Source organism: Ictidomys tridecemlineatus, chromosome 1 (assembly GCF_052094955.1).
Source record: "Ictidomys tridecemlineatus isolate mIctTri1 chromosome 1, mIctTri1.hap1, whole genome shotgun sequence".
Taxonomy (NCBI): Eukaryota; Metazoa; Chordata; class Mammalia; order Rodentia; family Sciuridae; genus Ictidomys; species Ictidomys tridecemlineatus.
In genome coordinates, this window is record NC_135477.1 from 65,556,498 (window position 1) to 65,579,407 (window position 22,910).

Below are 22,910 nucleotides of genomic sequence, written 5' to 3' on the forward strand. Positions count from 1 at the left end.
CTGAGAATTTCTGAATAAGGAGGAACAGAGATGTATATGAACAATACATATATGTTATATATTATAAATTTTGAGTGAACTGTCCCATTTCCCCATGGCCCTATACTATAATAATTAAAAATAAAGCAAACAAACAATGATTTTTCTATAAAATCTTGCTTTCTTTTTTACTTCTTAGGTTAAGCTTTGGAATTCCACTAAAATAGGGCATTTAATTAGAGTTGATCTTAACTAATATTCATTTTACTAGAGAAAGTTTTCTAAATCTTTTTTTTTTTTTCAGTACCCAGGATTGACTTCAGGGACACTTGACCACTAAGTAACATCCCCAGCCCTTTTTTGTGTTTTATTTAAAAATAGGGTCTCACTAAGTTGCTTAGTGCCTCACTTTTGCTGAGGCTGACTTTGAACTTCAGATCCCCCTGCCTCAGCATCCTGAGCTTCTGGGATCATATGCGTGTGCCACCATACCCAGCTCCTAAATCTTTATCTGCATTATGCTTGCCCAACTCCTAAACTTTTATCTACATTATGCTTCTCTTTTTTGTACATTTTCTTCTATTGATTTATTTAATCATTAATCTATAAGTTTTAGAGAAAGAATGGAAACTCCAAAATACTTGTTTAATCAAGAAATTATTTAATTTTAGTACATAGGCTTGCCAACATTTAAAAAGTAGTGCTGATGATGAAGCACATACTGTCCCTTTATTTTTCAAAGTATTTATGAAACAATTAAAACATGAAAATATCAGATTTATGTAAAATATAGCGTTAGCTAATAAGAAATAAGATCAAAAATTCTCAGAAGAGCAATAACATTACTTGTTATTAACAATAAAGTTACTTGTTATTATCATTAACATAGTTGTTTGTAATAGTTCTTCATATTTTTAATGAAAATTGTTAAGAACAACAACAAAATTTTGAAAATATCCCTCAAGTTGTTTTGATAGAGATAGAAAGGTAAGTATCTCTGTGTCATGGACTGAGGCTCCTGAAGAATCTGTGAAGGGAAATGGAAAATACACAAAAAATATATATGAAAAAAAAATCAACATCATATCAAAGACTTAATTGAAATTGGAAGACAGAAGATTTCAGAATAGAATTTGCAAACATTTTATCATTTTTCACAATGACAATAAAGTACAGGAGTCATTTAAGGTCTATGGGAAGACACTAATATTGTAAATTGTCCTCTTAAGGAGTGAATACACTTAAACTGAGGGCTACTTGTAAGAGGAGACACTTCAAAGATTGTCCTTATGACTTGCATGTTACCAGGAAGCAATGAGGTTAGCGAGCTTAACTAATGTGTTAAATCATGAGCCTTGAAAAAAAAATAACCTTTAAATTATACGTTTCATGATCATATTGTATTTAATGTCAGAAAATTCTTGGAATATGACATTTTCACAAATGTAAAAACAGTGAAATTAAATAGAAATAACAAATTGCAAAATCTGAACTCTTTGATGTTAAAACAACAGGTCAAAAGATAACAGGGAAGATTTTCAGGTTTCTAGAGTTTGACTCAGGACTATTCCAGAGCCATGGATGAATAACCTTACTAATATATGAAAAACTATGACAAGTGTACTGCATTACAGTTATCACTATCTCTGGTGAAACCTTTTGATCAAAATAAAATATTTTGAGAAATTATAAGAATATTCAGTATAAAGTTTATACTCACATTGAATTCTCAGATAATAAGCAAACCATCTACCTTTCAAGAAGACTAATCCACAATATAAACTATCTTGTTTCATCATATATTCAACTGATCTGAACCCTGTGTGCTTAATATTTGCAGACATCCAATGACACCTTTGAAATTCCCCTTATGTTGACTGGAAATGTAGTGTTAAGGAAGAGACTCAATTATGAAGACAAGACTCGATACTTCGTCATCATCCAAGCAAATGTGAGTATTTAATTTCTTATCTCTTTTCTATGAACTTATGAAGTAAACAATGCATTCAATGTTCTTAGAGTGCTTGGCATAATAAACTTTCTCAACAGGGCAACACTGCCCTTGGTGGAATTTATATATTATATTATTTAACTTGGGGAAAGTGATGGAATAGAATTGCAGGTGTTGCTTCCACTGACTATTCTTTTTCATCTAAATCTCCCTCTAATGCATGCCAATAATTTGCTTTTTAGTCCAAACTGAAATATATCCCAAAGTATGATTTACCAAACAACCATATCAATATCAACGTGGAGCCATATTCAGTATGTAGATTCCTGGATTCTACCTCAGAAGCTCCACTAAAAATTTCAGAGGATGGAAGTCAGAAGTATATGTGCATGTAAAAATATCTACATTTTTATTGGATACACACACACACAAAATTAATACTTTCAGATTTCAACCTATGTAAAAATCTTTTCAAAATACTCTCACCCTGACCTTCCCTCACTTCTGCTCTCTATCAATTTGTGGAATAAGTATTAATTTTAAACCATTATTTTTAACTCTACCAGTTTTTTTCTAAAGTATGGAAGTAAAATGGGTGGATGGTGATTTATGGCTTAAGGGACAAATATTCATAGATTATTAGAATAATAAAGATACATGAGCACATGAGTCTATAAAACATACTATTCCATGTACTGGCATGCAAAAAAACTGAAGAAAAATAAGGTAAACACCTCAAACAAACAAGCAAAAAAAACCTTCAATAAACAAAAGGCCCACTTCTAAAATTAAATAGACTAAGATAATTTGGTTGCTATTATTCTTTTTTAAAATAAAGAAACAGAATGAAGTTACCAGGATTAATTTTTAAATTTTCAGTCAGTAATATTGCATCTATCACCGGTGAGCAGAAGCAAGACAAATAGCTCTGTGGTCTTAGGTAACAGACTTGGGGTCAAAATACTCAAGGCAACTCTAATTATGTTGAATATTTTTTTTTTCTCTACTGCAAATACCTGATAAGGTAATGAAATAGTATTTAATATATGTATCTATGAATGAGTCTGTTAGGTGCTGCTAGCCATTTGTTAAACTACAAACTAATACTGCATATTTAAATTCTAGAAATCTCTTCCAAGGATTCTGTGACATTTCCTCAAAAATAAACCAGAAAATAAGCATGTCTGTCCCAAAGTCATTTTAAAACCAGGCTTCAGATTTCATATGATTTTACATGTTGTTAGAGTCCAAATCTTTCTTGGCCCCATTTACCACAACTAAATTTTACTTAATGTAAATATAGAACAGGCAAAAGCCAAACAAACAAACATTATAAACTGACATTTGCCCCAAGTTTGATCAAGGAATAGTTAGAAATTAAACTATTTTACAAGAAACACTTTCATTTGGGAAGAAGGACTTAAAGTCTCACCATCTAAAATTAAACGTGTTTTTTTGCTTTAATATTATTACAATTTAAATATTTGTGATTTTATAAAATTATGTTTTAAAAAGAGAGTGTTAGAACAATAAATTAGGTATATCTGAGCCATTTATAAAAGTAGTGACTTTTATTTAAGTGTTACTAGGCATGAAGCCTGTTTTATAAAACATTAGTTCTTCCATGTAATGTATTGATGAAAATTTCAACCTATTCAGTAAACAATTTATTCAAAATCAATGTGGTATCTTTGATATGTGAGTCCTTATGTTGCATTATACTTTTGAAAAGTTGTGCATTGTATTGCCATCGTATGGAGCTAGAATATTGAAAGACTTGCATGAAGATGCTGAGCATTCAGTACAGCATTCCTCTCTGGGAGACAATGACAGAATGCTCCAGTTCTATCAAAACTATACTCCACTGAACAGTCCTCATTGTTTTCTTGATTCTGTATTGAAGATATGGTTGTACTTTTAAAATCCCATATGTCAGCTTTCCTGCTGGATTATTATTTGTATAACCTCCAATTCCTTACATTTATCTAAAGTAATAACTTTAAAAGAAATAGTGACTCATTCTTAAGGAAGGTAATTAAGGCTTTTGTGTTACTAAATGTTCAGTGTTAGGAAATATATAAATGATATAGGAAATAACAGCACATTTTCAGAAAATCTACATTAAGTAGTTATATTAGTCTACTTTTTTTGCCATAACAAAATACCATAGACTGGTTGTCTTATTCAACAGAAATCTTCTCACCAGTTTGGAGTCCAGAAACCACAGACAAAGTCTGGTAGGATTTGTTTCTGGGGAGAACTGTCTTCTTGGCTGGTAGATGTCCATCTTCTCTCAGTGTGCCTCATTCCTTTTCCTGTGCTCCCATGGTGCAGGCTGGTAGAGCTCTTATTATCATACTACTCCTATAATATAAGGGACCCATCCTTATGATAGCACTTAACCTTAAATAATCTACTTATATAACTGCACTGGGGATTAAAGCTACATTATATGAATTTGGGGGGAACATAATTTATTTCATACAGCAGTTGAACTGTGAAAAAAGTTATAAAGAGATATCCTTGCTGACCAATTGCAATCACTTTTCTAAGTTAATAAGATATTATCTTATTTTAAGAGATTTTTTAACAAAGGAAAGAGAATGAGAAATGAAAAGGGAACATGAAAAAATGGACAGAAGGAAATTTCTTGGTAGCTTTTACATACATTACATCGATACATTGCAATGAGTAAAAACACAAGCAATAAACATCATATCAGATGTTTATGCCAATAATTATATTTTATTTGTACCATTCCCAATTTAGAATAGTATTTACTTTGTTATAGCTATTTTTGCTATACTTTCAACAGACCAGTTGCTGATAGCAAACAAATGAAATGGCTCTTCAAAACAGCTAATAAAGCAGAGTTATGTATGTAGCATAATGGATTGGGAAGAACAGGTGGGATTCTAAGGGAACATACAAATGAAAAAAAATCATTGTGATATTAGTTTATGTAGGTAGGAATTATCTTCTCTGTATTTTTCTTTATGACCATAGGAACCCAGGGAGAGGGGATTCATGGCACTATTGCTCTCCAAGATAAAGAAAGCTCAGAGGATTTTTTTCTGTTGAATTTCAAAATGACTTGTTTTTAAAACAATCATTTTATCAACCCTGTGGTTTGAATGCATCTAAATATTTTGAAAATGTAAACATTTATTTTTGCTGTGATTTGATCATAATCCATCTTATAATTGATCAAAACATAAAAGAAGGCTGGGACTGTAGCTCAATGGTAGAGCACTTGCCTAGCATGCATGAGGCACTGGGTTTGATCCTCAGCACCACATAAAAATAAACAAATAATGTAAAGGCATTCTGTCCATATACAACTACAAAAAAAAAAAAAACATAAAAGAATACTAGAATCAGAAGGTTACTACTTTCCAGTATGATAGCACTTGTAAAATTCCTCCAACAGAGATTTTTGCTTTCTCTGATTTGCCTTCAATCACTTCTCTAAAACTCTTCTGGATCAACCATGTTGAGAAAGATGACTAGAATGTAGTATTTCTAAAGTTAAGAAAGTAGGCTATATTAATATCTGGTAACTGTCACACAGAAAGATGATTTTGAAGCAAAGTAAAATAAGTCAGTCTAATCAACTTTTGAAACTTAATTGAGGTAAATTAACATAAGATACATTAACCAATTGAAGTGAACACTTCAGTGGCATTTGATACATCCTCAATATTATACCACCACTGCCTCTATGTACTTCCCATAATAACATAATCAAAATTGTTAAAAAATAAGAAGTCTGAGAAATTGGCAATGCCAAAAGGAACCTAAAGAGACATTAGGACTAAATGTAAAAGTCATCCTAGTTGGAATATTGGAGCAGAAAGAATTAATAGACACTAAAAAAAATCACATGTCAGTTATTAACAATGTATAATCAAAGAAAAATTGCACTGGACAAATTAAATGGGTAAGGGATACTCTGTTCTGGGCTATCTTGATAAGAAAGAGCAACCAGAGGAAGAGCTTGTGAGTAATTAGGAGCAAAATTGAGTTTGTGTGTGAGAGAAGGTAGAGAACCGTAGTTCATCAATATTTACTACTTGGCCTTTTCAAAGGAAAAGTAAACTCTCTTATATTTATCGCAGGGCATAAGTTTTGGTACTTGGAGCAAGCCTCCTTTAAAGTGAGGCACCCACCTTCCCACAAAGACTCAGTAGGAAGGAGTCCTATCTTTCTTGACTATTACATTCCAAAGGCATGACTCCCAGGTCATTGAAAAAGACAGGTCTGGGTTATAAAACTGACAAGAAGTTTATAAAAGTTTTTTTTTTTTTAATCTCAAAGGAGCAAGGAAATTTACAATCATAAGATATCTAAGGTGAACACTCTAAGAAGAGGGAGAAAGGAGCCCAAGGCTATGTAGATTCTGTCAGGACTTGGGTGGGTGGAGATAAGGGGCTTAGAGGAAGGAAGAAGTCCTTATGAAGTTTGGCCTGCTTGAGGGAAACTCTCAGGTTATTTTGGTCAGTATCACTATTGTCTCTTTGATTGTAACAAATGTACCATATTAATGCAAAGCATTAAGAATAGGGAAAACTGGGCTTGCGGTACATGGGAACTCTTTTGTGTGTGTGTGTGTGTGTGTGTTTTCGTACCAGGGATTGAACTCGGGGGCACTTAACCACTCACTGAGCAACATCTCCAGATCTATTTTGTATTTTATACGGAGAGAGGTTCTCACTGAGTTGCTTAGCGCCTTGCCATTGCTGAGGCTGCCTTTGAACTCCTGCCTCAGCCTCCCAAATTGCTGAGTTGCTGAGATTACAGGCATGCGCCAGCTTGCACATCATGGGAACTCTTTATACTATTTTATCAATATTTTCCTAAATCTAAAACTGATTCAAAATTATTTAAAGTATTTAAAAGTAACAACACTCCAGACCTATGGATCCTGATGATCACATCCTTCCTTCTTCCTTCTTATTCAATTTGGATAATGGAAAGTTTCCTTTCATTTCCAGATCAGCTTTTCCAATGAATTATACAACTCTAAATGAGATTTATTTTCAAAAGGGACTCAATGAAGCAAATTCCCAAGGACACAATGAACTCATCACAATATTATATTATTACCTTCCTAATGCTGTGAAAAGACCGGACCTATGAAAGTTTAGCTACTATAGTAAGCTTTTGGAGACAGTTGATTTGAAGATAACTGGATTTCAGTTTACATCTCAACTTCACCACTTCAAACTGTTGGTTTAAACAAGTTGCTTATCAATCCTTTAAGCAAAAGGAAAAGGAAATTTAACAAGTCACATTATTCCCAATATTTTTAAGCTACTCAGTTGTTTATTTTCCCTCTCACAGGACCGTGCACAAAATCTGAATGAAAGGCGGACCACCACCACCACACTCACCGTGGAAATCCTGGATGGAGATGACTTAGGTCCCATGTTTCTTCCTTGTGTCCTTGTGCCAAACACTCGAGATTGCCGACCACTCACCTATCAAGCTGCCATACCTGAGCTGAGAACTCCGGTAAACAAACTCTTACTCATTTCCCTTCATTTGCATCTCTCTAAATGCAGTGGGATGCTACTGAAGCATTTTTCACATATATTGATTGATAATAGCAAAATAGACAAGTATTTAAAAATATTTATGTCTAAAAATGTTTTCAGACAATATGGGTAAATTTTTGTCACAATGCATAATTACACCATTTACAAGGTAGAAAGTATATCATGGAGCAGCAAGCCCTCTGACATTGATAGTTTTATTTTTTCTGTGCATAAATCACAGCAGAGCTCAGTTGCCAACATATTCTGGGAAATTCCAAGAAGCAACTCCAGCATTTCCTTAAATTCACATTTAAATGTGCAGTCCTAAATCAGAGGACTCAGGCCAACAGGATGCCCTTCTAGCTTATAAGAGTTCAGAAATGTTGTTAGAGATTATGCTTGAGCATTTCAAGTAAGAGATGAGAAATTCTGAATACAAGTATCCACCACTTAAAGATATAATTTAAGAAAGCAAAAAAGTAAATCCTGAATGCATATTTTCTGCACTCAATTCTGAATTTAAAAAAATGCTAAGGGAGCTAGGAATTTCAGTCAATTTGGAATTCAGACCACAGATGATAAATGTACATATATGAGAGAAAAATGAATTATAAGACAAACAGATACCATGTTGAAACTAAAATAGCAATTCTGCTCTAAAGTTGGAATATATAAGTATATATATTATATGTATATATATTCTTATTCTGTTTCAGAAAAGTCAAATTCCTGGCAATCAACTACTTGACTAATGCTTTTGCTACTACACTGGGAAATATTCAGCTCTGTGGCTTTGCAACATAATTCCCAATGTGAAAATTTACATTGGGAATTTTTTTCTCAACATATAAGAAAGCTGAAGTTTTTAGTATCCTCTTTACATTTGAGATTTTAAAGACTAGAACAGGAGAAATGTACAATAAACTTATAGCACTTTATTCAATTCACAAGTCCTTGTCCCATGTTATATCTGTAGGCTTGATTCATAGATCTTAAATGTCTAAAAATCATTTTGTACCTAATAGCATAAGTGATCACTGGTGAAACTGACTTAACAAAAGTTTAAAAACTTTGGAGAAAACATCATCATAATGTAAGGCAAAATTTTCAGCTAGCTGAAATAATTTTGAAGACAAAGCTGCTAATCAGAACTTGTCTGAACAAATGCATGCATATTACCTAAATTTATACATTGTGATTTATTTTGTTGAATCTAAGTAAGAAAACAATTATTAAGGATAGTAAATGTTAAATTTTGTGTGACTTAATGGAAAGGGTAAAAAATATATTTTAGTATTAATTTATGTTTCTGAGGTAATTTATGTAGCTAGTGTACCAGTGAGACCCCAAGAAAGAGGATGTAGTATAATCACAGTAATTAAATTCAGTCAATCAGTCAGATGACTGCTTAACAGTACTTAGTGCACTGAAGAAAGTAAAGAAGGATTGATGTTGCTGCATGAGAAATGGAATATACTGAATTAATTTTATAAAGTGTCACGGAGCTTTCTTTCCTCTCTATTCCAGATTACTGACAGAGCATTTTCTCATTCTTATGGGATTTGGGATAATAATATAAATGATAATAATGAATAGCAGTGATACAGATATTGAGTTTGACATTAAATGTGCTAAACTCTGCACAAATATTAACTGGTTGAATATATACTAGGATCTTTTACAGATTTGCCCACAATTAAGTTCATTTTAAAGATGAGTTCTTGAAATTAGAGTTTATGTAACTTCCCATGATCATATAGCTAATAACTAAATATATACATATATACTGTATATATGTCCAACATACATTATATGTCCAATATATGGTATATGTATATTGGACATATATACAGTATATATGCATATACATATAATATATAATTTAAATCAGATTTAAAAAGACTAAATAAAATTAATATACATTTGAGTCCTATCTCTAAACTAGATAATAGCCTTATTCTGATTCTTGCAGCTGAGTTATGTGGGAGCTTCCTTCTGTAGATTGGACACTAAATGCCTTTGATTTATCCTCTCTATTGTTGCACTTTAATATTCATATTGTGTATCAGTACCCAAGGAAGAGCTAGCCAATAATAAATATTACTCAGTCTTCAGTTGACAAATAATAGTCAATGACAAAAACTATTAAGTCTTTAGTTAATGAAGCCATTCCAATAGCAAGAATTAACATTTCTAACATCAAAGTAATGATGGTGTCCAGTCAAGAAATACCTTATGGGGCTGGGGTTGTAGTTCAGTAGTAGAATGCTTGCCTCACACGTGTGAGGCCCTGGGTTTGATATTAACACCAATAAAAATAAAGATATTGTGACAATCTACAACTAAAAGAAGAAGAAAAAGAAATACCTTATGCCCTGAATCTCTTGGAAAATGATGTTTAAACTAGAAGCATAAAGGGTCCTGGACATGGTGAACTTATGTGGATTAAAAAAAGAGGTTTCCAAGGGCATGATGGTGCATACCTTTAATTCCAGCATCTCGGGAGGCTGAGGCAGGAAAATCATGAGTTCCAAGCCAGACTCAGCAACAGGGAAGCTCGAAGCAACTCATTGAGACCCTGTCTCTAAATAAAATACAAAATAGGGCTGGAGATGTGGCTCAGTGTTTGATTGTTCCTGAGTTCAATCCCTGGTACACCCCTCCCCTGAAAAAGAGGTTTTCAAGCCATGATTAATAAACAGTTTCACAAACAAGTATCCTGATTAGCCTTTAAAATCATGTTTTTTGAAATCAATGTCATCCTGAATTCCAGAATGATCAATTTTCATACTTCGCCATCATTTTTAACAGAGTAAGTCTTTCCTTAACATCCGGTGAAACAAAAAGAATTTGAATTTTACAAAGAAAATTTTAGCTTTACACATTTAAATAGATATGGTGAAGATTTATGCGTTAAGGAGTATTTTTTTATTGCCATATAGGAAAAAAACAGTGTGTTTACTTGTTAAACTAGACACATAACTGTGATTATCAATGGCAGCATAGTTATCGACCAGACCTTAATGCTTCAAAACATAATCATTTAATGTTTTCATAAAGCTGCAAGTTAGGGCAGGAGTTGAAGGAATATCTTTGCTCCATCAGAGCCCCCCTAACTGAGAGGTGGGCACCACTTTCAGGATGCTAAGTATTTTGGAGACTTGATAACCTCTAATCATGGTTAAGGAGCTGATTCTGGCTACTTGGGCCCAGTGAGGTCTGTAGCACGAGCCTCTTAGAGGTTGTTTGTGTGGCTTTCTAACACAGTGAGATAGTGGGTTCAGAAAACAAGCTTCCTAATACAAATAGGTAGAACTTCTTACAAACTAGCTTTGGAATTTGCAGTGTCATTTCTGCTATAGTCAAACCTCTGCCAGGTTCAAGGGGTAGAAATATTCCTTTTTCCTATGGAAGGAGCATCCAGGTTACGTAACGTAACACTAAGTACATATGAGAAGGAAATTTTATTGTGGCAATCTTTGAAAAATGAAATCAGCTCTAGTGCTGCCATCATGTTGTCATGGACTCCTCTAGATCTTTGTTTTGAATCCATTATGAATCAGTAAAGGTACAAACTGAACTTAGTTTTTGAATTTCACATTCAGATTGCTGTGTTTGTAGTATACTTTCAGTATTTTTTTTTATTTTCTTCTTTTCTATTTGCCTTTATGTGGGCTGATTAAATTTAAGGATATTTCAGTAAGTAAGATCTTGCTATTCAAAGTGAGAAAACTAACCATTTACGTCAGCTAAACAGGACATGTTGACTCTAATTACATACTTGCCGATCCTTTCTCGAACTAATTCTTCAAATTTTGAAAGCTTTGACACCTGCTCACCTTCTATGTTGATGTGAAAATTTCCACCAATTACCTCAGTGGTATTCTTAATCCCACTATAATACATGTAGAATTCATCAGCTTAGAAAAACACCTTTAAAAATGTAGTCTAGTTTATTGTTTAATTCATGAACTAGGATACAATGAAAGCAAAATATCTGCTTTATATTATAATTTTATAACATGTTCAATGATAAACTTATTTTATAAATATAGATTATATTTTTTTCTACTACAGAAAACTGCCTCCAGTGAAAAGTAATGTCTTCATAGACACGTAGGTTAATAATCTACTAAGAATATCAATATATAAATCTGGTATCCCAAAGGTACTAAAAAATGGGTAGTTCTCTTCTGGTTATTTATTGTTAGTTTGATAAATATCTACTGGGCCCCAACATTTGCTAAACTCTGTGCTAATTTAGTAGCCTATTTAGAATTGGTAACACAGAGATTCTTATTGCCCAATAAGAATAATATACAATCTTGCCAAAAATATTATTATGTAATTTATTCTAATTTCTGACTCTTTTAAATTTGTTTATATGCCTATAAAATTTAGGTTTTACTAGAATAAATAAATAAATAAATAAGCTGTAGAATGTAGAGTACAGAATTCATGGCTCTATTTTCTGTGTTTTCTAAGGAAGCAAAAATAAGACATGGTAAATACTTACACACTTCTTTGGAATTGAATGGTAGTATAAATTTGCGTGTTTGTTGGTTGGCTGTTTTTTGTTTGTTTGTTTTTTGCTGCATAATTTATCCCTATTATGCAGCAAAAACCAAACAAAACACCACTGAAACACCATTGAAGCTGGGCAGGGTGGTATATGCCAGTAATCACAAAAACTCAAGAGACTGAGGCAGGAGGACTACAAGTTCAAAAGCTAGCCTCAGAAACTGAGCAAAGGCCTAAGCAACTTAGTGAGACCTCTCTCAAAATTTAAAAAGGAGAACATTGCTGGGAATGTGGCTCATCCCTGGGTTCAATCCCCACTACCAAGAAATAAATAGATGAATGAATGAATGAACACACACGATGACATATTGGCTTATTAGTTGTTTGTTGTTTATGTGAATTATTACACATTGTATTTTTCACCATTTAAATATTAGTTTCCCACCAGACATAGACATCTTTTTCCCTTCCTCTGTTTAAAGCCTTGGATCCCAATAATTTCTAGGCACAAATACCTCCAATAGAGTCATAAAGAGGTCTAATTTTCATATCTCGGTCAAAGATGGTTCTTCTGCTTTATTTATGGTGCTTTGTCCCTCCAGGAAAGCTGTCTCAGTTATTAGAAGAGTGGTGACAACTGCAGTGACCTACAGCATTTAAAAGTTCATCTTGGCTTATATGCTAATTAAATGTGTTACTATCTGGAAACTCCCCTCTCTTGGTTTTTATGTCACTTGATTTTTATTTTTCTTCTTCTCCCAATGACCCTGAGTTTATTTGAGTTTATTTTTATTTTTTTAACTGAATCTTCCTGCTTGCTTTTCCCCCCTTTTATTCTTAAATTTTAGGGTTTTCCAAACTTCCCTCTTATGTAATTCTCCATCCCCATTATGGGTTTACTAAGATTGAATTGAGCAAACCTACATTAATGAATCATTTTTCCTCAAATAAGAATGATTATTCATAGGCTGCAGGAATATTGTCTGACTTGAAATATCTCCTAAGTCCCACAATTACATTTCTTACTTTTTCTGGACATTTTTTTCCTGATTTTTCACAGAGATTCCTTCTTATCATTTCTAACTAATTCCAATATACACAGTGACATGTTACCCACCTATAGGCCAATGTTGATTTGAATGGAGAATTTAATAACCCCCATTTCTATCTCAGTAAATGTTCAGAGACAATCTCTGCATTATGTTTTCAGTGTTACTCAAATATGCTTGAAACTATTCTACTTCCAATGCCAAAATGCCCATTTAAAGACATTCTCAACTACCAGCCTCCAGTCTCACTCCGCTGACCACTCTCACAAAGCAAGTTAATGTTTATGAGCTACAGTTCTGGTCTGATATTTTGCTGTTTAAAAAAAAAAAAAAAAACCTTTGATATTTTCTATTTTGTATTGAATAAATCCCCAAACGTGTAGTATTTCATTCAAAGTAACATTGTGTCTGTCTTTTTCCAGTTTCATCTCTTCTAACTTATATGGTGTGACTTATCTAGTCAGAATAATTTGCATATGACCCTGAACTTCTAAGAATTATCTTTCTTTTTCTCTACATTGTTTCATGTGTTAAAACAATATGTATTCTTCAGGATTCCTTTGGATTAACCTAAATTGATAGGTCCTCAAAATTAAGAGTTTTTTTTTTCCATGCAACCCAAATATTCCTATGACAAATGTTGAAGTCTTCAATGTATCAGTCATTTACCTGTTTCTTTTTCACTAGAATAAATTTCTATTTCACTAAGTTATTTAAGTTCCTATTTGCTCTATATTGAAAACCCACTGACTTTACATAGTAGATGTTCATTAAATTTTAAAATGAATAAATTCAATTAAATTATAACAAATACATATTGTATATCAAAACAGTGAACATAACTATATATACCCATCTCTCTTTCATCTTTTCACTTGAAATAAGAGGATATTTTTCATAAACAGGAATTTTCAAAGAGTATGTATATACTTATACATGCAATTATTTTTTGAGAGAGAGAGAGAGAGAGAGAGAGAGAGAGAGAGAGAGAGAGAGAGAAAGAAAGAATTTTTTTTTAATATTTATTTTTTAGTACTTGGCGGACACAACATCTTTGTATGTGGTGCTGAGGACCAAACCCGGGCCGCACGCTTGCCAGGCGAGCGCAATACGGCTTAAGCCACACCCCCAGCCCAGCATGCAATTATTTTAAGTGTTTTCAACTCAGAATATGATAGCAATAACTACCACACCTGGTCATTGTCTAATCGAGGGTCTAACAGGTAGTCTTATGTAGGAAGTATATTTCCCTGTTTCCATAAATAGTTAGTTCATCATTGTTGTCCTGGAAACTTGTTCATAATGTCTGCTTTTCTTTTCAACAATATTCCAAATGTTAAATTCTCAGTCTTTTGGTCAGTTATTTTCAAAATGTTTCCTGTGGAGCTCTATTGGGGGTCAGTGAAGTCATAAGCAAAGAAGGATAAAATTAAGAAAAGATAAAATTGGCAGCTCCCCAAACACCCACAGCCTTCTTTTAATAAAAGGATTGTTTGCTAAAATACATGGAAGGGACAAATGATAAATAATAACATCTACAATCAACATATGGCATGGCCATAATTTTTTCTTTGCTCCAGCAGTCACAAATACACATTAGTCAGAAACAAATGATCAAAGAAACTTCAGATTCAAGTTGGGGAAACAATAGCTAAACAGTTGCAGCAACAACAAAAAAGAACTAGAGTTCAGCATGTATTGTCTGGAGTGTCAAACTGCATTGTAATTCTGACAGTGGTGTTCATGAAATTATATGAGAGCAGAGAATCTTTTGTTCTTTTCATCATTTGTCAAAATAATTCAACTATATCCTATCTCCATTTTTAAATACTGTGAAGATATTTGCAACTTTCATGCATAGTTAAGGCATGATAAACAATAGGAAAAATTCAGTTTTTTTAAGATCAGTTGAAGAAACAAAGTAACTACTCTCCTGAATAGCAAAATCAGTCTACTTTTTTTCCCTTGAAGTATAGCTCAAAGTATTATTTTACATGAACATTTGGACTGCGTTTTTCTATGAAACACCCATAATGGGGAAAGGTAAGTCAATTAAATCATGATAATGTTTTAATTTTTTTCTTAACCTTATATCCTAAAACTTTCTGATGACTTATCAAACTATGTGAAAATATTTTACAAAGGCATTTTCTATCAAAATATAGGATGATTTGTAAGAACTCGGTCTTATTTGAAGTTATGTGTGCCCTTGGGAATATTGATCAATGCTCTGAATATATACACTTTCCATAAGTACTATAAAAGGTTTTTGTAATGTAACTACTTCCTAGCAAGTACTGAGAGTTCAGTAGTACTAGCTGTTATTGTTGTTGATGTACAAGTATCATCATCATCTTGTTGGGTGTTTATTGTGACATATGAGAAGGTGTACTTAATTCAAATTTACTTTCAAAGTATCTATGATACTTAATTGAAATTACCGTTTCAAAACTGAGTTTGTGTGTGTATGTGTGTGTGTGTGTGTGTGTGTTGATGCTGAAACAGACTGAATTGCCCCTGCCCTGAGGTGGGAACAACTACCTCAAGCTGAGAGTAAGCAAGGGGCTGCCTCCGTGGCATGTCAGAGGGATGCCAAGAAACCAGAGAGCAAGAATGAACGCTGCCCAGGCCTGTCTAGCAAGGATGACTGAATTTGTTCTTGTCTCACTTCTCTGCCTCACCTCTTCTGCCCTGTCTCTTCTTTACAAGTTCTGCTCACCTTCAGGAATTTCAAAGATGGAACGTTTGAAACAAAAGATTTCTTCTACCTTCCCTCATAGGTAGCTTTGGGTATAACCTATTTTCTTACCAATTTGGCTCTGAATGCTTTTGAAACAGTGGGCATTATAGCCTAACCTCTTCCTCCCTGGGACAGTATTGAAACCACTCAATACTAATACTGCTTGTTTTTTTCTGGCTGTATTATTCCTTATTCGTTCAGCATGATTTTGGCCTTTTCAAAGAATGCAATACCTTTTTACAGAAGAACAGTATTAATATTTTTAAACAAACTGATTTGGCACTGCTTGTGCTGAATTAACTATGCACTGTGTTATCATTTTGAAGATAGGCAGCATTTGATAGAAAAGGACACAAGATAATATTGTGAGCCAAAAATATCAATGAATCACATTTTAAATGTTGTCTGGAAAGCATGATAAATATTGTTTATTCTTTTAAAAATAAGTATAAAAGTGTTTTTGGTTTAGTTTTGCAAATTGTCCCACAGAGAGCCCCATATTGCAGAATTGCCTCAGGGCTTCTGCTGCAGGTAGAGGTAGGACTTCCACTCCCTATAATATTGGAATTCTGCTATATTCCCCACCTATAATCCTGGAAAGTTTTTCATGATTTACTTGAATTTTGAAAGGACTGGGTACTAATTGCATATTATACAAATATATTTTTTAAAATTATACATATTAAAATTAAAAACGTTTAATCCTTAAAGCCTAGTCTGCTAGATAACCATTATTAATTTGATACATGTCTTTTGAAATATCTGAAGCATGCCTGAAATAGTGACATTTTTTAAAATTTTATTTTTAAATTTTCAAATAAAACAAATGACTCTGGCTTATGTAAAAATGAAGTATTAGAAGTTCACTGTAGTATCATAAAATTTACTACTGACAACTTTAAAGAGATTGGGAGGTTAAGATTGGAAAGTACCAGCCACAGCTATGTTCTTTTGGGTACTGGAGGAAGATCATGGGATCTGTGTGTAACCAAGGGGATGTAGCTTTTTGTCTTTGGATAGAAATGTGAATTGGGGAAGAGAACATCTGATTGACCTATTTTGAATCACATGCTCACTCTTTGACTAGAGGAGATGGAATCAGTGTTGATTATACATTAATATGATTAGAACAAAATGCCTGGGTGTTTGGTCAACTACTTGTGAATGGTGCTGTGAACATATTTTTAGATGAGATTAACATTGAAATTGGTGGAATCTGAGTATAGCAGGTTACACCCTCTAATGTGAGTGGACCCCATCAAATCAGGTGAAGATTTCAAGAGAAAAGCCTTACCTTTGTCCAAAGAGAGGGTGTTCTGCCAGAAGATCACCTGAGGACTTCAACTGTGACATCAGCTCTTCTCTAGGTCCCCCTGTTTGGACTCGCTAGACCCTACAATCACATGAATTAATTTCTTAATACAAATTCTCCCCCTGTCCTTTTCTGGGAAAAGGTAGTTTTCTAAAAATCTGAGATACTGTTAATAGGAAATGAATGATGAGCAACTGAAAACTCAAACATCTAAGGCAAATATTTAATCAAACATCACAAATTCTTCAGTCCTGCTCTAGCTGTCTAACAGATCTGCCTGAAATGGAGTCAGAATGGTGTTGCACCATAGATATCAGATCATGTCACTTCCTGGTCCAACATTATTGTCATGTTTTATTTAATAACTACATTTAAGTATCTACCTTTATCAGAATCAATAAGGTCCAACACAGTCCTGTTTTACTACCCTCATCCCTTTCCCCTGCCCTACCTACTCCCTGGCCTTCTTTCTGTCCTTTAATATGCAACAACATTTTAATTGAAGATGTAAGTCCTCGGATGCTTTTATTCTGGAATATTCACTTTGGTTATTTTCCTCTTCCTGGACCCTTCAAGTGCTTATGTTTCAATTAAAATGTCACCTTCTTATAGAGAACTTCCCTGTGGTCCTACAATCAATAGTTGCCAGCTTTTCCTGGTAATTAGGTAATATATGAGTTAGTTTTATTTTCTGCATGTTACTTGGCTGTGTGGAAGTTTCTTGCACATTCATTTCGTTAATTGATTAATGCCTGTCTACCTACTCAGGAATATAAACACCACAAACAGGAGATTTGCCTGTGTCATTTGTTGTTTTAATCACAATATCTTAGAACAATGCTTCAGATATAGGATGCTCAAAAAGGATGTATTCTTTTTAAATAGTGAAAATTTTCCTTCTCAATGCATATATCTCTTATATTTTAGACTAGCTGCATAGTATGACTTTTATGAATGCATCTTAATTTATTTTCCTATTTTATATTTTGTGATTCTGTGTAAAGTGTTACTTGAAAAAAAAGCATCCCACTGTGTAAAAAATCTATATAAAATTTAATCTTTGATAGCAGATATATATTTTAACTGATATTTCTTGTTAGCAAAAATCAAACTTAAGTTACATATGCCTTTGCTTAGTTCTTGATTAAAAGGAATAATGAAGGACATAATAATTCATTTACATAGTTTTAACTATGTTGATGCTTTTGTGTGGCCAAAAGATGGTTTTGAACACAGAGGGATAATCAGAAAAACAATTACAGAAATAATACTAGAGAAAATGATAAGTAGAGCTTGCAAGATTATTTCATGTACATCCTCATCTTTTAGAAACCATAATATCTAGAGTTGGCTTGCTGGTAAAGCTTTATTTTTGAAAGTATTTTATTTCTCTTCTATGATAGTTCTAAATTTGATTTGCAGTCAGCCTAGTAATCCTTCTGCTTTGCACTTTGTTTACTAATATATTCTCAAAAAATATTTCAGGAAGATGGGAAACAAATAGAAAATGGATGAAGCAACTTGACTTGTTTACTTTTAATTATGGAAGTTTGTGATGCCTTTAAAATCTTTAGAGGGAATATTATATAGAAGCCACTGGCACCTCTTGTTCTGTATTCTACTTTTCCTTTTCATAGCCCATTTTTCACACAGCAGACAGAGTGATAGTTTAAAAGCATAAATCAGTTCAAGTTACTCTTCCTGGTTAAAATACTCCAGTAGTTTCCAATTATGTTAAGAATAAAGTCCCAACACCTAAATATGGCTTACCATGATACACATGATTTAATACTTGTACATCTGGTGCTTTTACGCTTTAACTTTTACCCATTTTTTAAGGACCTTCCAAGTTTGCTCATCATTAAAGCCTTTCCTGTTCATTCTACTGTAAAACTCTTCTGAGTCCTTCTAATGGTTGGTTTATTCTCAACAATCAAATCTGGGGTTCAGAATATAATATCACTTTCTCATTTTCCTAACAACCCTTCCTAACCTTCTTTAAAAAATAATGAAAAAAATCATATAGAATAATTGAAATGTTTTATTAGTTTTTAAAGATGAATAAAATTTAAATCAGCCCTGTTGTCATTTCATTGAGATTTCCTCGAGCTTGCAGTGAGTTTGTGGTAAGTTGATTATTTAAGATGAAACAATGATATAGGGCAATAAATAATATGCAAGACAGCTATTTTCATCCTAATGAAATTGAGAAAATCTGCCATGTCAAGATAATCAAAGAATAATTACTATAGGTACTATAAATATTTATATGAATAACATCAAAGTTGTAATAAACACCCAAGGAACTTTAAATTCCCAATCATTAAACCTTTGGCAGACAATTTATCTGAAGACATATGAAATGAGAAAAAACACTTATTCCTAAAAATATTACTCTTAAGGTGACATTTTCATACAAGAGGAAAAGGAGAAAATGTAAATGATTTAAGTATATCTCTGCCAGGAAGTGTCTCCTTAACGTGATTTGAGGGTCCTATAAAAGACTTTGCATTTATCAACATGGCATGTATGCACTGGGTTCAAGAGTTATTTAAAACACTACAATCTACTCAGAAGGCTCATTTCTCAGTCTGTTTGCTTTGATAAAAAGTGTCACAAATAAGGAACTGATTGAATCATATATACTTAGGTTATAAATATTTTCTATGTTCAGAAGCACTTTTATGCTACACAATATTTAAGGACAGTACATACCAGATTGGTAACTCACATTTAGCTATAAAAATATGCTTTCTTTTATACATTTCAAAATATCTCACCTATGAGGCATGTGTGATATGACCTTGAGTTGTGTTTCTCTAGGTTGAGTTCTAATTATTGCCACTGTAAAACGGCTATATATTTCCATGTATTGAAATCTGCAGAGCAATTTAGGTATGTGTGCATATGGAAAACAAAAGAGGAAAGACCATCACCTACTTTCAAAATAATTGTGCTCCAAAAGTTGTCCATTAATTAGTTGTTTGGCATATGGAACAGATTTTCTTGGAAATGATGTTAATTAAGGAAATCCCCTCAAAACATGTAAACATCTGTTTTACATGTTTTTTCATTCTTTAGAAATATAAATGCATTTTTCTTTGAGAAAATAATATACAAAGAGATCCAGCCTGGAATGATGACAGTAATCTTACCTTCTCAGTAGTTCTCTCCTACTAGCATTTTACTATGCTCCTCTATCTGCTGTATGGTGGGAGCCACTTTGAGTCAAGGAATGTTCCAATTCTTAAAGCTTAAAGATAACAATACAAGAAGCTAGCTCTAAGTACATAGAAATAACACATTATTGAATACACCTTTTTTTCCCTTATTCCCAGATTGAATTGAGCTAAAAAAGTAAGCAGGGAATACTTCTGGATTTTCTTTCTCTTCCACCTCCTTTCTTTCTTTCCTCTTCATTTTAACTTTTAAAGTGAGGAGAAAGCATTGTGAAGGAAAGTTGTAAAATTCTGCTAAAGAGACCTGAGATAAGAGGAAGAGTCAACTACTAGCACACATGTGCATATTAAAGGGTCATCAGCATCAGAATACAGTATAGTTGGAATTCAGAATCTATAGTAACAAAAGGGAAGTGTCTCATACATGCTTTATATATGCGCATTTTCTCTGTATGTTGACTCATATCTCAGGATCTAGCATAAGTTATCAACCTGATTTTATTATCTATATGTAAAGGGACCAAACATATTTCTAGGAAGTAGATGAGTAGGGATTTCTTTTCATGTGTTAAAAACTTGAAATTAAAAAAGAGTGAAATCTTTGAAAATTCATTTTTATTATCATTATCCGAACAGCTAAAAATATGAATACAGGAATGCTGTGTTGATTTTACAGGAAATTTTTTAAAGTTTTATATTTTACTACAAAGAGTAATAGTATTTAATTCATTTAGTTTTGAAAAAGTCAAAAAACACAATGTGACCATTTTAAATATCATTCCAACAGTTCTGTGAAAATTTGAAAGGGGCATATAATGAAAAAAGTACCAGAAAGAAAGTCTAGTGAAAGTCTATCAGTTCTGTTAGAGAAAGTGATAATATAATGTATTACCTGAGTAAATCTCTTCAGGACTGAGGCAACCCATTTTCCCAAATAACTCTGTCCCTCTGTGCCTGGGGTGTAACTGGGTGATGGCGGTTACTCAGGTCCCTCTGAAAAATTTCTATCTTCTTAGGGAAGCTCTTCTAATCTTGTAACCAATTTCTGGGATTCTCAAATGGGCTGGGAGAGTATAGAAAGGCCTGGTCATCTTGCCTTCAAATATGCACATTCTGCAAGTTACCCTTTCATATCTTTTGTGGATTGGCTTGTCTGTCTGAACTGTATCTTTTCAATTCCTTCCTCTGTCCAGTTCTACTTCCTTTGCTTCTGTATGAATTTATTCCCCCTATAAGCTTCCTATAGGCAAATCTGAGTCTGTTTTCTAGGAAACCAAACTAATAGAGAAAATTATTTTACATATCCCAAAGAAAGTCCTAAAGAGTTATTATGTTTTATGTAGAAGAATGATAGAAGACTTGTATTCTGGATATGATTGATAATCACTTTACAAGAAATGTAAGACTTATGTAATAAGCATGTTGAAGCATCTGAGCCTTCTTCAAACTCTCTAATTCCTTGTTTTGGATATGATCTGAGAATTGAGTTTCAACCCCTGGGGATTGCGACTCAGTATATCTAAGATATGGCGTACAGAATTTATATTTTGAAAAAAAAATTAATATAGGAATGCTTAAGTATCTACAAATACAGAGACAAGAGTATCATGAACACCTACAAACTCATTACTCAGGCTCAACAGTTTTCAATTTATGGGCAACATGACTCAACTCTATCTCTTCTTATCCTTTTCTCCATAACAATTTGAAGCTTGTCTCAGATATCATCTCATTTCATTTAAATGTGTTTTAGTGAGTATCTTGAAACTGTGTCATTCCAAAATGCCACTAACACAAATAGGATTTTGTATTTTAAATCTGTCAAAATAATTTCAATAATCTAGAGGTATTGAGACATAATTTTGATGAGTTATAGTCTTGGTATACAAAAAAATTTGGTGGAGGATTTGTGTGTGTGTGTGTGTGTGTGTGTATCTCTTTTAGGTAATCATCTTTGAATTAGGACAGTATGTACTTTGTCAAGTACTAAAATCATCAATTGCATACTAATATTTGGTACCTTAATCTATTGGATTTGTGAATTTTGCTATTTTGATTATTTCTTCTTAATGAATTATAAATAAAAAGATATTTTGAGAAAGTGTAATAGCCTCTAAACCAGAAAATATTAGGATAGGCCAATTTCATCTGCTTCATTTGTTATCAGTGCAGTCAATACCTTTACATTATAATGACAGCAACCCTTACCTTCTATGAACTGATAAAAGGATATCTATCTTTTCCTCTCTTCTCTTTTCCTCTCCTCCTCTTTCTCTATTCTTTCTTTCTCTTTTCTGTCTCTCCTTATTCCCTCTTTTTTTCTTCTTCCATCATTATCACAAACTACTCAAAAATAGTGATTCTGAGTATATGGTTCCCCACATAATTTGGAGAAGTATATATAACAATATTGAGTCCTACAGACTTTTAAAATCCTAGATATTTTATCTATTGTCCAGAATCCATTTCTAACCAGAGTAGATGGTATATATGTCACTACAACTATGAATACAGAGAGAAGTTCAATTATCTTAAAGAGAACTGAATCTCAAATTTCTATTAATTTAGCATTTATATTCAGATAGATTTAATATCTCTTAATTAAACCAATGACAGAAATTAGTATATGAAACTTGTCAGAA

General features: G+C 33.0%; 1 protein-coding gene across 4 annotated transcripts in view; it reads left to right on the forward strand.

The window, feature by feature from the left end:
• The window catches only part of Pcdh15 (protocadherin related 15), a 1,597,439-nt gene that overhangs the window by 1,198,484 nt on the left and 376,045 nt on the right, over positions 1-22,910 (forward strand). For all 4 annotated transcript variants that reach the window (XM_078041965.1, XM_078041960.1, XM_078041968.1 and 1 more), the window contains 2 exons: positions 1,820-1,930; positions 7,274-7,444. In XM_078041965.1, coding sequence (XP_077898091.1) covers positions 1,820-1,930; positions 7,274-7,444 — 282 coding nt within the window. The remainder of the gene's footprint in view (positions 1-1,819; positions 1,931-7,273; positions 7,445-22,910) is intronic.